Raw genomic sequence first — 16,059 nt, 5'->3', positions numbered from 1 at the left:
ATACATACATATTGATGTTTTATACCAATTATAAATGCTGTAGATTTCATATTTAAGTGTTACTTGCTGATTCATGGATTTTTTCAAACAAAGACATAGTGAGCCATGATGAATTCAATGCCCTCAGTTAACTTTTACAAGCATTTTAGTGCTGCATCATACATGTACATTATCTCTGTTGACCAGGTTAGTACCACTGCATCCAATTCTTTTCAGGGGAGATCGGAGATAGAGATTTGGCCAGGGCACTGGGAACTTCTTTTGTTTTCAGTAAGTGCTGTAGGATGTTTTACATCCCCTTCAGCTACCACCAGATGGGATTTCAGTTTAATGCCTCATTCAAAGGATGGCACACTTGGGAGTTCTGCATCCCTCTGCCTTTATACTGCACTTCATTATCAGTACTTGGAAAATGAATCCAAGAACCTGGTGTGGGAGTAAAACCCACAATATTTTCATCTTCCAGCAGAAAAGGTTGAGTGTACTACTTGTATCATCTTGTAGTTTTGTGAATTATTTTATTGTATGTTCATATGTTTCTCTATTTAACTTGTATACTGTAGATGAGTTAGTTTGGAGTGATTTTGGTCCCCAGGTGGGTTCTTCTTAGGTAACTGATCTGTCAGAAGGCAGGTTTATCACCAAACATAATTATATTTTCTGGGCCTTAAAAAATTTTTCTTCATCAATCCTTGTTGCATGGTGCCATATTTGTATTATAAGGATTGATGTTGCCAGTGTTTACTAATGCTTATTTATTATGATTGGCATTATTCTTGCAGATTACATAATTCATTACAAGTATAATTCAGCATTCATAAGTTCATAGGTGTGTACTAGGCTAATGACCCTGGGGCCTATGTAAGCCTAGCCCAAGAAGATTCCCTGGCATCATGCCGCCTAAAGTTAGTTCCCAGTGCCCCTGTCAAGCAAGGCCACTGAAGTGATCCCCGGGGTGAACTTCCTATTATCCATCCACTCATTAAGATCTCTCTTAGAGGGCCAGTGAAGTGCTCTGCTTGACATGAATGGGAAGTTTGTTCCAGAGTACGGGGAGTTTCTGGGTTAGGAACCTGTCCCTCCAGCATGTTCTGTTTATTGTGGTAATGAGGTTTAGGTCCCTGGAGTGTGTGGCACGGAGGGATTGGGATTTCTTTAGGTGTAGCATATCTAGCAGCTCTGGGTCAGACATGGCTTTGTAGGTCAAACAGAGATCGCCTCTAAGTAGGTGATAAGAGACAGAGTATAGCTGGAGTTTTTTGAGTCTGTCCCTGTAGGGTATGTGTCTAAGGCCTAAGATCCTCTTAGTGAGGTATTTTTGTGGCCTTTCCTGTTGTGTCTAGTGAGGTGCATACCAAATGGGGCATTGTATTCTATAATACGTCTAATGAGGGATGAGTAGAGCGGGATTATGACCTCTTTCTTCTGGATGAGAAACCTTTTGTAATGAGATGTGTCACATAGAAGGACTTTCTGACTACAATGTGGCAATGTGATTATCAAAGGAGAGGTTGCTGTCAACCGGTGTCCCCAGGTCTCTCATCACACCTTCTGTGTTTAGTAGACTACCACCTATGTGGTAGTTCATGGGCACTGAATTTTTCCCAAAGGGAATGACAGTGCACTTTTTGGCATTGACCTTAAGGCCATGGTTCTGGCACCAGTCATTGGTATCAGTGAGGCCTTTTTGTAGACTGTCTACATCAGTTGGAGAATCAATAATGGCTCCCAGTTTGCAATCATCTTCAAACCTGGTCAACCAGAGTCTCTTTGTGTTGGCTTGAACTTCAGAGAAGTAGATGCCAAACAGGAGAGGACCTAGGACCGATCCCTGTGGGACACCACTTGTAACTGGTCGGTAGTCAGATTTGGAGTCCGCTACTTTTACAGTGTGAGTTCTGTCAGTGAGCCAGTTGGCAACCCATCTTATGACATAGGGGTTTATGCCTAGTTTAGTGAGTCTATCTATGATTCCTGAGTGAGGGATGGTGTTGAAGGCCTTGGCAAGATCTAGGTAGGCTGTGTGAACTACCTTGCCCTCATCCACAGCTCTGGTGACAGACTAAAAGAAGTCTGTCAGGTTGAGCAGGCATGCTCTACCTTTTACAAACCCAAACTGCGTGGAGTCCAGAGTTTGGAGATTCCCTATGTCCTTATTTATAAGGTCCATGATGATGAGCTCCATTGCCTTGCGTATCAGACTTGTCAGACTAATGGAGGCGGTAGTTCCCAGGGTCTGTAGTTGCTCCCCCTTTGTTGAGTGGGATGACCGTAGCATTATTTTACTTAATCTAATATTACCTGACCTTGGTGATGCTGGCTTGTAATCTTACCATTTGTGTGGATGTCAGCTTAAGTCATTTATGTATAAATATTTCTGAATATGACATTTCATCTAAATGCAATATATTTGTCTGTATGTTTCAACCCCATCATAGTTGAAAATGGTCCCCACTCCAGTACAATTGCTCAGTTGACTATATGTATATGTATATATAAAATACACACACACACACACACACACACACACACACACACACACACACACACACACACACACACACACGCATTTATAATATAATAAATAAACAGGAATTTGTATATGCTGTTGGCTATTTGTTATAATAGTGTTGGGAGGGGAAGGCCAGTGATGGCAATGTGGAAAGAAAATACCAAAACATGTTTGGCTTAGAAATGAAAGGCAGCAAAGCAGAACACATTTGTAGTATTAGAAGAGTCTGGAACAATGGAAGCTAATAAGGTGTGTACAGGCAGGTTGTTAACAGGAATGGCCTTGTATAGGTAATTAAAATATACATTGCCTTGTGTTTTATCAGGTGTTAAATGTATGTTATATTACTATTACATGTGACTGGAAGTGATTTGTATTTAAGTTATTCCACATTCCCTTGTCTAACTATTTTTTTAAATATGAAAACTGTTCAAAGTCTGTGGGATAAGGAAGGGTGTTGCTGTTAGAGATGCAGGTGGATTAGCATACAGACTGTAACTTCTAACTATCTGCAGCAGATAGGATAAAAATAATAAGCTTACTGTCAGTTCTAGCAGTCTGTAGCAGAAAACTAATGAAGGAACATGAGTTTTTGCTAGACTCCACCAGTTAAGAAAAATGTCACATCATAACAATTTTTTTGAAGCCTATAAACTGAAACCAAGCTGAATAATACTAATGCAGGTTCAGCCAACATCAGTTTAGGAAGCTGTAGCAGTGATGAGTGGGTACGTGTCAGTTCTCTGAAGGCACTCAAATCTAGTGCAGTAATACTGAATTGAGAAACTTGGACATCTTCCCCATCAGTGTTGCACCTGGGTGAGTATTCACCTTATAATTTTTAAGCATTACTAGGTAGTACATGTTTAGCTGCCCAATGGCATAGTGTCAGGGTGCACAACAATGATGTCATTAAACTGGGTCCATGAATCAGCTCAGGCACAATATGTCCAACTAAGACTAGTGGGATATTTAGTCGGTTACTGTCTTAGGGGACTTCAAGGCTGCTTGCACTACAGTGGTGAACACTGGTGATGGTAATAAGAATTGAAGGAGAAGGCCTTGCTGTATGCACCCATGCTTCAACACACTTAAGGGATACATTAGATAAAAAAGGAAATACCCCTTCCTAGTCATCACTAACTGCCCATGATGACTTTGTGCTTTTCGTCACATCTGGATTCCAGCATGGCCTACTGTCCACAGGAAGGTAATAATATGGGTGTGTAAGTGGCCCTATTGCAGCAGTGGTGAGCTGACACTACACGCCTGTGGTCAATGGGCAGTACTTGGGGGCTTGGGATGCAATAGTAGCAGCTCTGTGCACAAAATGTATTGAGAAGTACTGCCACTGCATTTGACTCTCAGTGTCGCTAGTTATGCAGTAATCACAAATCTGTATGCAAAGCATGATACTAAATTCTAGTAGCAGAGAAGATTTTTGATGAATCAAATTATTTTTTTCATTTATCTGACATTTTTTGAAAAGGTAGGTAGACTGGTCCAAGGACCCGTTTTAGCCATGACCCAGGCCAGAGGCAGACTTATAATATTAAAATGCATGACAGTAAATGCATGTAAGTTATATCCAAACAGCACAAATGTACAAGCAGGCAATATTACAAGGTTGCACAGTGAATACTTGAAAGGTACACTTGTAATGTGTGATTAAATAATTTGTTTTATATACAGGCATAAAGAGACTAACATAATTGTTCGTTGTTGGGCTTAGTAGTTAAATACTACTAAAAGAAGACACAAACATTTCATAATCAAGAAAAATATTTACACAATACAGGAAATGAAGATATGGTGCTAGACATCCTACCTCCCCTCTTTATACATTGGAAGGAGGCACACATAAGACGAGAAGGAGTGAGTGGAGATGAAAATAAGGAGTGAGTGGAGATGAAAATAAGGAGTGAGTGGAGATGAAAATAAGGAGTGAGTGGTGATGAAGATAAGGAGTGAGTGGCGATGAAGATAAGGAGTGAGTGGCGATGAAGATAAGGAGTGAGTGGCGATGAAGATAAGGAGTGAGTGGCGATGAAGATAAGGAGTGAGTGGCGATGAAGATAAGGAGTGAGTGGCGATGAAGATAAGTAGTGAGTGGCGATGAAGATAAGGAGTGAGTGGCGATGATAAGGAGTGAATGGTGATGATGATGAGGAGTGAGTGGCAATGATAATAAGGAGTTGGTAGAAGGTTGTGTGTGGACTAACTACTGGAGGAAGGTTGAAGCAAGTGGTGAAGACAAAGTAGGGTGTGAAAAGAAAGGGAGAAGTGGATGAGAATTCAAATAGTAGAGGCATAGCAAAGGAACAAACTCTGAGCATGACTGAGTAGGAAAAGCATCATGGTAGTTACAGGTGAGGACCATTTGCTTGTATCTTTATGACAGTGACATAGAAGATTGTCTAGAAGGTATTTTTAAGGTGTATTTCATTACCAGAGTAGAATTTTTGGTGTGTTTTTAGATAATTCAACACTCATTTGTCTGACATTTCATCTACTTGCTACTATCTGCTATTTTGTTATGCATAAGTGGGGCAGAGGGCAAAATTGCCTCCTCCAAATATAAAAAGCATGGACTGCAAAGCTCTGCAATATAAATCCATGGGGATTTTAATAAGCCTTATAAGGTCATCATAATCTCTTGAGTGTCAGAATAATCCCATGCAACTACTTGGTTTACTGGAAAAGGTTTTAGAGTTAGTCTAAACCATATGCATTTCTGAGGCATGCAATAGATGCAGACCCCACATCATTTAATAATTAAGTTAGGATTTCATTTAAAATAACTAACTACACTGCTTTTTACCCCTTTAGATTGCTTGACTCGTCTAGATATGAATCCTCTTTTTATCTCTGCAATTGGAATGGATATGCACTCAGATTCAGTTCTTCGCTTCTGCAGTCACATGGTTAGTCATTGTACTAATTAATTTTGTTCTTTTTTTCAGTCGTCACTGTCATTTTTTTATTTCAAACTTAAACTCTGGGTCTGACACAAATATAACTGGTACTTAACACTTGCATGTGGATTTTGACTTTTCATGTTGTTCATAAATGTTTATTTTGCATGCTTCATCTAGACAGAGCAGAGCAGAGCTCTTCTAGTAGATCTCAAGATACCAGTTAAAGGTGTCTGTGGATAGTGTTACATTTCTGAAATGCAAATGCTTGCATAAGATGAGAGACAAAATGAAATGACTTTAAACATCAGTCTGAATAGCAATGCGAAAAATATTACAATAGGTTATTTCAGTATAGGTAGTCTGCTTTCAGGTGAATCTTGTTATATTTTCTCCATTTCTGAAACCTGGTTTAGGTCATCAAGTCTCCCACTCACCACAGGTTCTAGGCCAGCATTTCTCACATGATGAAGATGCCCTATTTCATGGTAAGCCCAAACAAGTCTGAAGATGTGTACTTATAATGCTGTCTATTCATTTATACATAATTTTATGTGATATCAGGCTAGATGCAGAATTGTCATACTCAATACATACATGCCTCTGACTGACAAACCATTTAAAAAATAAGTAACGTACTAACCCATATTCGAGCTGGTTCAAGTATATGTAACTGTGCCCATGTGCTGAGGGGCTGTCCTGTTCCTGTACAGGGTCACCCAGAGTATTTTGATATCTAGTGTTGATTGAGGGGGTTTCTGTGATTTAGGGAAGGTTTACTGTGAAGAGTCTAAGAATCCATGCCTTATAATCATTCTATTCATGTATAAAATGGGTGGCCTGAGGCTTGGAGGTGAGTTCCAACTGTTGGCAAATAACTCCTTCCAGACATCATCAGATTATCTTTCTTGGGTGCTTTTGCAGATGAATGTAGCCTGAAATGGGTTGTGATCCCTATCATTATAGGGGGTCATATTAAGTTCTAAGCTATACATAACATTTGGCATACATTTTATCTTTCTACCTTACTTAACCTGCTTACCCAGTTTCCTAGTCTTGGTTCCTTATACCCTTCTTAATTCTGGGGACATTTCAATCTGAACTGGAATGGGGGACATGAATTATATCCTAAGGAATCCATTGCAACTGTGATAATAAGGTTCCTGTCTTATTCACTCTCCAGTAGCTGAGGGCATCAGTCAGTTATTAATTATGTCTTGACCAACTCAATAAAATAATGGCAAATGCACTTTTTTTTCACAATGGAATGAGTAATCAGTGTTCCATTATGACTTGGTCATATACATGGATGATATGAATGCCTGTAGTTCACCATCTTAGTGCTTAAGGAAATGGAGTTATTGCATATTCTCTGCATTATGGGATTGATCATTTGTGTACTATTAGCCTGAATCAAGCCCTCGACCTTCTCACAAACACTCTTCTTATACAGGCTGTGGTCATCAGAAGGATATGGGGTATCAGCTGTCCCCATCATGCAGGCAGCTGACCACTAAACTGAAACATTAAAAAAACAAATCTAGAAGTGATAAAATTTATTGGTTTGCCTGGACATGAACAAATCTTCAGATGTAATAAAGATAAAAGAAATGAGACTAAACTGTCTAAATTGCAGTATTCTGGCAATAATAGCAAATGTTCTTTGAAAAGTCCAAGCAATTACTGAAGCAAATGAAATAGATCCTGAGTGAAACTGACACTTGAGCACTTTTTACCTTCCTTCTGTTGGGGCAACCATTAAGCTTAAGCTCAGTGACTTCTTATTCACTCTTAACCTTGTGTCCTGTCAAGCCATTTTCTAATCATACCACAAGCCACTCCTTTAACCTCTCATATTCTGATGTCCATCTCATACATTTTCAGTATCAATGAGACTGTGTCAAATAATTTAGAAAACCTCTGTGCCTTCTTGATTAAAACTGTGGCCTCAATAAACTCTTGCATGTAGACATCCTCATTAGATTCTGAGTATGCACTTGTTTGTTTATCACTTGCCACACAAGTTATTCCTGTTCCCTAGAAGCCTACATTTATACTCCAGCTTCAAGAGGTACCCAGCTTCAAATATTCTTCCAAGTTAGTGATTAAAGCTTTTAAATTCTTGATGAGATAGATAGATGATACTGTATAATCAGATTCTAACTCATGTAATACCCCGCCTCCACTCGTATCAACTTCAGAAAGTTATATTACTTCCAGGAGAAATGATCAATCCTGCAAAAGGCTGTAGTGTTGGTACTATAAAGGAGTGCAGTGATGTTACTGCACTATAGTCTGTACAGTAACTTCAGTGGCTTGAAATTAACCTTTACTTTTGTAAAGCAGGCATTCCTTATTTATTAGCTACTGAAACCTGATTTTCAGATCGGTCCTTCAGGCTGGTTCAGGGACTATATAATAGAACTGCAGTAGTCAATTTACACAGAACATCCTTTAAACTTGGCACTGTGCCCTCTGGGATTACTCAGGGGTCAGTCCTCGGATCTGTCCTTTTCACATTGTTTATAAATACTACTTTATATAGTTTGAATTTGATCCAGGATGACCTCATTAAGGTTTGGGACTGTTTACACAAGAAAAGTTTCCTTTTTGAAAATATCGACATAATACCCACTATCTGCTTAGGGCTATGCAGTGATCTGCCAAATCACTGCACTGCACTTATTCATCCCTAACCCATCTAACTGCCAGTCACTGAAGTTTCCATATTCAGACATCTGAGAATGTGGATGTGAAAAGTACAGTTTTGTACCTACCATAAATGTAGATGTCCGATAGATATGCAACTGCAGTCGTAACATGTGGGTTGTCCTGCCTCAGGCAGCCCTCGGTCGGCCAGATTCCAAAGTCTGGGTCCGATGTCGGCTGAAGTCGCATTTCTCTCAGACGTCAGAGCGGCTGGAGTACATAAGCATCAGCCGACACCATCTTCTTCAGTGTTTCTTGCCCCAGATGCCAGGTGCCCTCCAAGGAAGATTGTAATCAAATTGGAAGATAACACAGATTTCCAGACAAATAAATAAAAACAATAAACAGATACACCATAACAGAGATCCCCAGCTAAGGGTAACAGGGATAGGAGTGGACCCAAGGCATAGAGGGGAAGGAGGGAGGGAAAACCCAACTGCAGTTGCATATCTATCGGACATCTACATTTATGGTAGGTACAAAACTGTACTATGTCCTTCAAGAATGCAACTGCAGTCATAACATGTGGGTAGAATACCATAGCTTAGCTGGGGGAGGAGGTATGCTCTAGGAAAAAGATGGTGTGGCAATCAAACCCTGCAGGACTGCCGAAGCAAAGCCTGCTCTGGATCTGGAGTATAGAGGGAGATTGTAGTGTTTGGAGAATGTATGCACGGAGCTCCATGTAGCAGCTTCTAGAATGTCCTTAGTAGGCACCCCTCTTAAGAATGCTGTAGAGGTGGCTGTAGCTCTTGTGGAATGTGGTCTGACATTGGCTGGAACAGTCTTTCCATGAATGGAGTAACAGAATCTGATGCAATGTCCAATCCATTTTGAAATTGTCTGTTTTGAAATTGCTTTTCCTTGGACTGCAGGGGTGTAAGCTACAAAAAGTTGTTCAGACTTCCTACTGGCCTTGGTTCTGTCCAGGTAGTATCGAAGTTGTCTGTGAATGTCCAAGGTATGTAACAGTCTTTCTCCCTTATTCTCAGGATTGGGAAAGAAAGCAGGCAAATGAATAGCTTGATTCAAAGAAACCCTAGATACCACCTTTGGCATAAAAGTAGGGTTGGTCCTTAATGAAACCCTGTCTCTGTGAAAAATTATGAACGGTGGTATTGCCATTAAGGCCTGTAGCTCCGAAACCCTTCTTGCTGATGTAATTGCCAACAGGAAAGCTGTCTTCCATGAGAGAAATTGCAAGTCAACTGAAGCTGCTGGCTCAAAAGGAGGTAGAGTCAGTTTTTCTAGGACAAAATTGAGGTCCCAGGCTGGCACTGGGGCCTTTCTTGGTGGCTTGATGTTCTTGATTCCCGTGAGGAATTGCCTTAGCAAAGGGTGTGAAAAGACTGGAGGGTCAGTGTTATATCTAGCTGAAATAGCTGATGCATGTATCTTTATGGAAGAATATGAGAGGCCGTTCTTTAGCATATCCGCCAAATATTCCAAGATGAGTGGGATGTTCAACAATGAGGCATCATGCCCCTTGCTGGTATTCCAATTGCTGAATCTCTACCATTTTGCTAAGTAAACCTTTCTGGTGGATGGTCTTCGAGCCTCTGTTAGTATCTGCTGTACTTCCTTGGAGAGAGATAGGTTGAGGTTATTTATGGGATCTCCCATGCTGTTAGCTGCAGTGTCTGAAGGTTTGGATGCACTGTGTTGAGATTGTGTTGAGTCAAAAGTAGAGGCCATTGTGGAAGGGCCCACCTCTTGGTGTGACATATGCTCCTTAGTAGTGGGTACCAGTGTTGTCTTGGCCAGTCCGGAGCTATTATGATTCCCTTGGGTCTCTCTGCTTTGATCTTTAGCAGTACTGAGGTCATCAGTGGCAGAGGTGGGAATGCATAGATTGTTAGGAAGTTCCAGTTGAATGAGAGAGCATCTGTTTTCCAGACTTTTGGATGGTATGTCCTTGTGCAGAATTTTTGTAGATGATGGTTGAGGTGAGAGGCAAATAGGTCTACCTCTGGCCTGCCCCATGTCGAAGTGATTTGTTTGAAGATTTTCGGGTGTAACCTCCACTCGTGTGGATCTGTGAAATTCCTGCTTAGGCTGTCCGCCAGCACATTGTCTTTGCCTGGAACAAACTGGGATTGTAAGTGGATGTTTAGGCTCAGTGATTTCTCCCAAAGATGCATTGTTAGTCTGCAAAGGGGGTAAGAGTGGGTGCCCCCTTGCTTGTTTATATACCACATCACAGTGGTGTTGTCTGTCCTTATCAGTAAATGGCTTTGTTGAAGTTGTCGTTGAAAGGCCTCGATGGCATGCATTACTGCCAGCATTTCTTTTTGATTTATATGCAGATGTGTTTCCTTTTGAGACCATTGTCCTTGTATACACCTGCCTTCCATGTGCGCCCCCCATCCAAGGTCTGAGGTGTCTGTGGTCATGGTCTGTGTTATCTGTGGTTTTTTGAATGACATACCTGTGTTGGCCTGGCTCACCGAGGCCCACCATAGGAATTCCTTTTGTAGGCATGGAATGAGCGGTATGGTTGTCTCCAAGTTGTTGCTGTGCTGAGACCAAATGTTTTTTAGGTACCATTGAAGCTTTCTCATGTGTAGCCTTGCTAATGGAACCAGGAGAATGCAGGATGCCATGTAACCCAGGGCCTGTAGGAATCTCCTTGCAGTCATCTGGGTGAATTTTGCTAAACCTTTGAAGTAATGAGTTAACTTCTCTTGCTTGTCTTCTGTCAGGTAAGCCATTTGAGAGGCTGTGTCTAATTTGGCTCCTAAGAATATTATTTGCTGGGATGGCTGCAGTCTTGACTTTTGAAAGTTGACTGTGTATCCCAGAGCTTGAAGTAATCGTATGACATAGTCCAAGTTTTTTGTCAACATCAATTTGTCGTCCGCTTGTATGAGGCAGTTGTCCAGGTACGGGTAAATTTGTATCCCTTGAAGCCTGCAATGAGCAATTACTGAAGCCAGGCATTTTGTGAATACTCTGGGTGCAGTAGATAAGCCAAATGGCAATGCTGAGAATTGATAATGCTCTGGCCCTGCAAGAAATCTGAGGTATCTTCTGCAGCTGTGTCTGATAGGGACATGCAGGTATGCCTCCTTGAGGTCCAGAGTAATCAGCCAAGACCCCTTGCCCAGCATGGGAAGGAGTTGCTGTAGAGTCAGCATTTTGAACTTTGGGACTATGAGAAAAGTGTTTAATGCGGACAAATCCAGTATTGGTCTCCATTGAGTTTCTTTTCTTGGAACAAGGAACAGTCTTGAGTAAAACCCCTGGCCTTGTTCTTGTTGTGGAACTCTTTCTATTGCTTTCATTCGAGTCAGCAGAGAGATTTGCTTGATAGCCTCTGCCCTCTGGGTTTGTGGTAGGTTTGGCATGCCATGTTTTCTTGGCAAGGTATGAAAATGGAACCTGTAGCCTCGGTCTATAATGTCCAAAATCCATTTGTCTTTTGTCAGTCTGTGCCAATTTTCTGCAAACAGAGATAATTTCCCTCCCAAGGGAGCTTCTAGTTGTTCCCTGGTAGGAGGAAATAGAGGAAAGTCATTGAGATTGTGGCTGTGGGGCAGGAGAAACCCCTGCGTCACTTCTTTGGTTTCCTGACTGCCATTGTCGTCCCCTGTAAGGACCTCTGTATTGGCCTCTTCCTCGGCCACGTCTGTTTTTACCCCTTTGAAACTTTTCTGGATTAGGAAAGGACCAGTTTTTTGAAGGCCTACTGAATCTGGGGGGTTGCACCTGGAGGAAATCTTTCACCGTCTGAACTGATTTTGCTTTTTCCTCGATAGTCTTTAACACATCCTTAGCATTAGCACCAAAAAGCTTGTTCTTTTCCAAAGGTGCATCCAGAAGTTTTGCCTTTACATGATCTGGTAGAGGTTGATCTTTTAACCATGCATGTCTACGAATGACTGCCCCTGTCATAGCTGCCCTACATGAAGCTTCCAGTGCATCATATCCACACTGCAGGAAGTGATTGCTTACTTGCTGAGAATTATGCACTGCTTCCTGCAAAGCTTTCCTGTCTAAAGGATCAGGAGAGGCCAATGTTTTTTGTAAATCTTCTAACAGGAAATCCTGATATTGTAACATATGAAAAAGGCAATTCAAGGCTCTCATGGATAAGGTAGTGGATGTGTAAACCTTTTTGCCCCATCTCTCTAATGACCTAGCTTCCCTGTTGGAGGGCAAAGGATTTTTAGAGGTAGAAGCTGAAACTCCTTTAGGTCCCTGAGAAATAGTTTCCAAATCAGCAGTATGGGCCCTAAATAAATGGGAATGAGTTTCTGGGACCCTGTAATACCTGTCTGGCTTGGCTGGAGCAGGAGGAAGAGAGTCAGGGGAAACACTAGAGTCAGCATATAAATCATCCAAAACATCAAGAACAGGAGGAATAGCCAAGGGCCTGTGCTGGGGCTTCTTAAGGAAAGTCCGAAGGCGTTTTCTGGAATCAGAATATTCCTGGCCTTGCCACTTGAAATGTTCCCTCATGGTATGCAGAACTCTTCTTATACAGGCTGTGGTCATCAGAAGGATATGGGGTATCAGCTGTCCCCATCATGCAGGCAGCTGACCACTAAACTGAAACATTAAAAAAACAAATCTAGAATTGATAAAAATTATTGGTTTGCCTGGACATGAACAAATCTTCAGATGTAATAAAGATAAAAGCAATGAGACTAAACTGTCTAAATTGCAGTATTCTGGCAATAATAGCAAATGTTCTTTGAAAAGTCCAAGCAATTACTGAAGCAAATGAAATAGATCCTGAGTGAAACTGACACTTGAGCACGTTTTACCTTCCTTCTGTTGGGGCAACCATTAAGCTTAAGCTCAGTGACTTCTTATTCACTCTTAACCTTGTGTCCTGTCAAGCCATTTTCTAATCATACCACAAGCCACTCCTTTAACCTCTCATATTCTGATGTCCATCTCATACATTTTCAGTATCAATGAGACTGTGTCAAATAATTTAGAAAACCTCTGTGCCTTCTTGATTAAAACTGTGGCCTCAATAAACTCTTGCAAGTAGACATCCTCATTAGATTCTGAGTATGCACTTGTTTGTTTATCACTTGCCACACAAGTTATTCCTGTTCCCTAGAAGCCTACATTTATACTCCAGCTTCAAGAGGTACCCAGCTTCAAATATTCTTCCAAGTTAGTGATTAAAGCTTTTAAATTCTTGATGAGATAGATAGATGATACTGTATAATCAGATTCTAACTCATGTAAGACCCCACCTCCACTCGTATCAAATTCAGAAAGTTATATTACTTCCAGGAGAAATGATCAATCCTGCAAAAGGCTGTAGTGTTGGTACTATAAAGGAGTGCAGTGCTGTTACTGCACTATAGTCTGTACAGTAACTTCGGTGGCTTGAAATGAACCTTTAAGCAGGCATTCCTTATTTATTAGCTACTGAAACCTGATTTTCAGATCGGTCCTTCAGGCTGGTTCAGGGACTATATAATAGAACTGCAGTAGTCAATTTACACAGAACATCCTTTAAACTTGGCACTGCGCCCTCTGGGATTACTCAGGGGTCAGTCCTCGGATCTGTCCTTTTCACATTGTTTATAAATACTACTTTATATAGTTTGAATTTGATCCAGGATGACCTCATTAAGGTTTGGGACTGTTTACACAAGAAAAGTTTCCTTTTTGAAAATATCAACATAATACCCATTATCTGCTTAGGGCTATGCAGTGATCTGCCAAATCACTGCACTTATTCATCCCTAACCCATCTAACTGCCAGTCACTGAAGTTTCCATATTCAGACATCTGAGAATGTGGATGTGAAGCATCTTTCATACACAACTTGCAGACTGACTAGGTTACTACTATGATTACAGCCAAGCTGAAAGCTGCATACAAGGTACTAGGTTACTACTATGATTACAGCCAAGCTGAAAGCTGCATACAAGGTTACCCGACTGCTAACCTGAAGGTTTGCACTGTAAATAAGAATGCAATAATTCCCTTGCTAGAATATGCCATTCTCATTCTTAAGATTTGATCAAGCAACATCAACTATCTATATGCTTCCCTAAATATGACAGTAGATATGGGTCACACCCTATTTGTGTCAGCTTTTCTTATCCATATCCAAAGAACACCGGCCCCCTATTACAAAATGGTCTGCCTGTTTGTTAATCACTTTTAATTCATAAATTACAGCATTTTGAATAATACTCTCTGTTAGCCAATAAGGTTAAATTTTGTTTCATCTCAGTAAGCATGTGCTTTTAAGCTGGTGGCGTTACAATTTTTCACTCAAGCATTAAAATATTTACTTGTGGGAAAAAAAAGCTTCCTCTAAGGTTGCTATATTATGACTTTTGAAATACTGAGGAATGCTTTTGTTTCAAATTAAAATTGTTATCCAATGTTATTCTGTCTTCTTTCTTTTTTCTTCATTCTCTTCTGCTTTACACGTATAGCACTTTGTCCATTTTGCCAATTTTGTTTTACTTCTTTGATCTTTTATTGTACACCACTATTGTTATAATGATAATAACATCACAGATGCAGACATAGGTGTTAACATCTTTGCACAAAGATTTAGCTCCAAGTAAGAATTACTTGTATGTACATCCCAAGCAAGCACCAACCTGGTTAACAGCAGGAAAAAACGCTACTCATCCTTAAGCGTGAACCTGCAAGCCATCTTATTATAGACCAATGACTTGACTTCTGACTATATATAAATTGTATACTGGACTTGATGCACACAGAAATTATAGTCCTATAGAAAAAAAATTCAATAATGGCAATAGAACAAAACATAATAAAAGAAATTCATATGGAACAAAGGATCACCTGTTGCAAAACAAAGCCATAATCGAGAGTTGTAAAAAGAGAATCTAACTACGGCATGGATAGATTACAAAAAGCATTTGACAGTATCCCATATTTGTGGATAAAGGCATGCATAGAGATGCATACGATACACCTTACATTGACCACTCAGACATTCATCGCTAAATCTCTCATACAAACGCTTACACAGTCTTTTCTGCATGCACACGCACAGACATTTTGCTTTCACTCTTGCATTGACTAACCCACATGCATTCATAACTAGAAAGGTAAAAGCCCTGTCCCTCTACCTATGTCTGGCATACAAGGCCATCTCAGACCCAGCCATGACATTGTCCACAAAACAGCGGCAGACCTCTTTGCAGTTTAGCCATGATAAAGGGCAAAGTATTATCCTAGGGATAAAAATTCAAAGGGAGATATTCCAGGTTGATTCTTTTGACACTGCTGCTGTTTTGCCTTGTCCTTAAGCAATTAAAGCAGTTTACTTAACAGATTATGTTATGGTTACACTTTTGCACCCAGAAAGAAAACAGCCTTGTTTAAAGACTCTAGTCTACTTTTTTCCCCTAGTGTATAGTTCATTAGATAAGAATTTGAAAGTACAACTTCAAATGGTTTAAACTTTTTCAGATGTTATAAGAACGACATTTGGTTTTGATAAATGTGTAAAAGCAACATTTAAAAAAAGGAAATCTGCATCACCCAGAAAATATCAATCTGGAACTTGAGCAGGAAGGAGTTTAAAAATATTTAGGAGTAGATGAAAGGTTGGAAATAAAACGTGAACATATGAGAATAAAGCTCAGTAAGAAATACTCCAGATGACTAAAACTAATATTGAAAAGTGGTTTGGCAACAACGGCCAAACTGTAAATCAATTTACTCTCCATATTCAAATTAATTTGCTCTTCCTGTTCTTACAGTTTTGGGATGATTGACTGGCCACTTAAGTATTGGAGCAATTAGACAAGAAAACAAGAAAAATGCTTCATGCTTATCAAATGATATTTAAAAATCAGGCTATACAAAGATTATATATTCTGCAATCTTAAAGAAATCTGGGTCTCCTCAAAATTGATTACATGTATAGATCTGCAGTTTTGGGAATGCATACATATCTGCTGA

At 40.2% G+C, this 16,059-nt stretch overlaps 1 protein-coding gene across 1 annotated transcript in view; it reads left to right on the top strand.

The window, feature by feature from the left end:
* LOC122815724 (pseudouridine-metabolizing bifunctional protein C1861.05-like) overlaps positions 1-16,059 on the top strand; it is an 871,888-nt gene that overhangs the window by 270,246 nt on the left and 585,583 nt on the right. Inside the window, exon 12 of the mRNA XM_044088476.1 lies at positions 5,342-5,436. Within this exon, the coding sequence (XP_043944411.1) occupies positions 5,342-5,436 (95 nt within the window). The remainder of the gene's footprint in view (positions 1-5,341; positions 5,437-16,059) is intronic.

This window comes from Protopterus annectens, chromosome 11.part0 (genome assembly GCF_019279795.1).
Source record: "Protopterus annectens isolate FY-2018-M chromosome 11.part0, PAN1.0, whole genome shotgun sequence".
NCBI lineage: Eukaryota > Metazoa > Chordata > Ceratodontiformes > Protopteridae > Protopterus > Protopterus annectens.
Note: the sequence above shows the minus strand (reverse complement) of the source record. Positions and strands in the feature narration are given on the sequence as shown.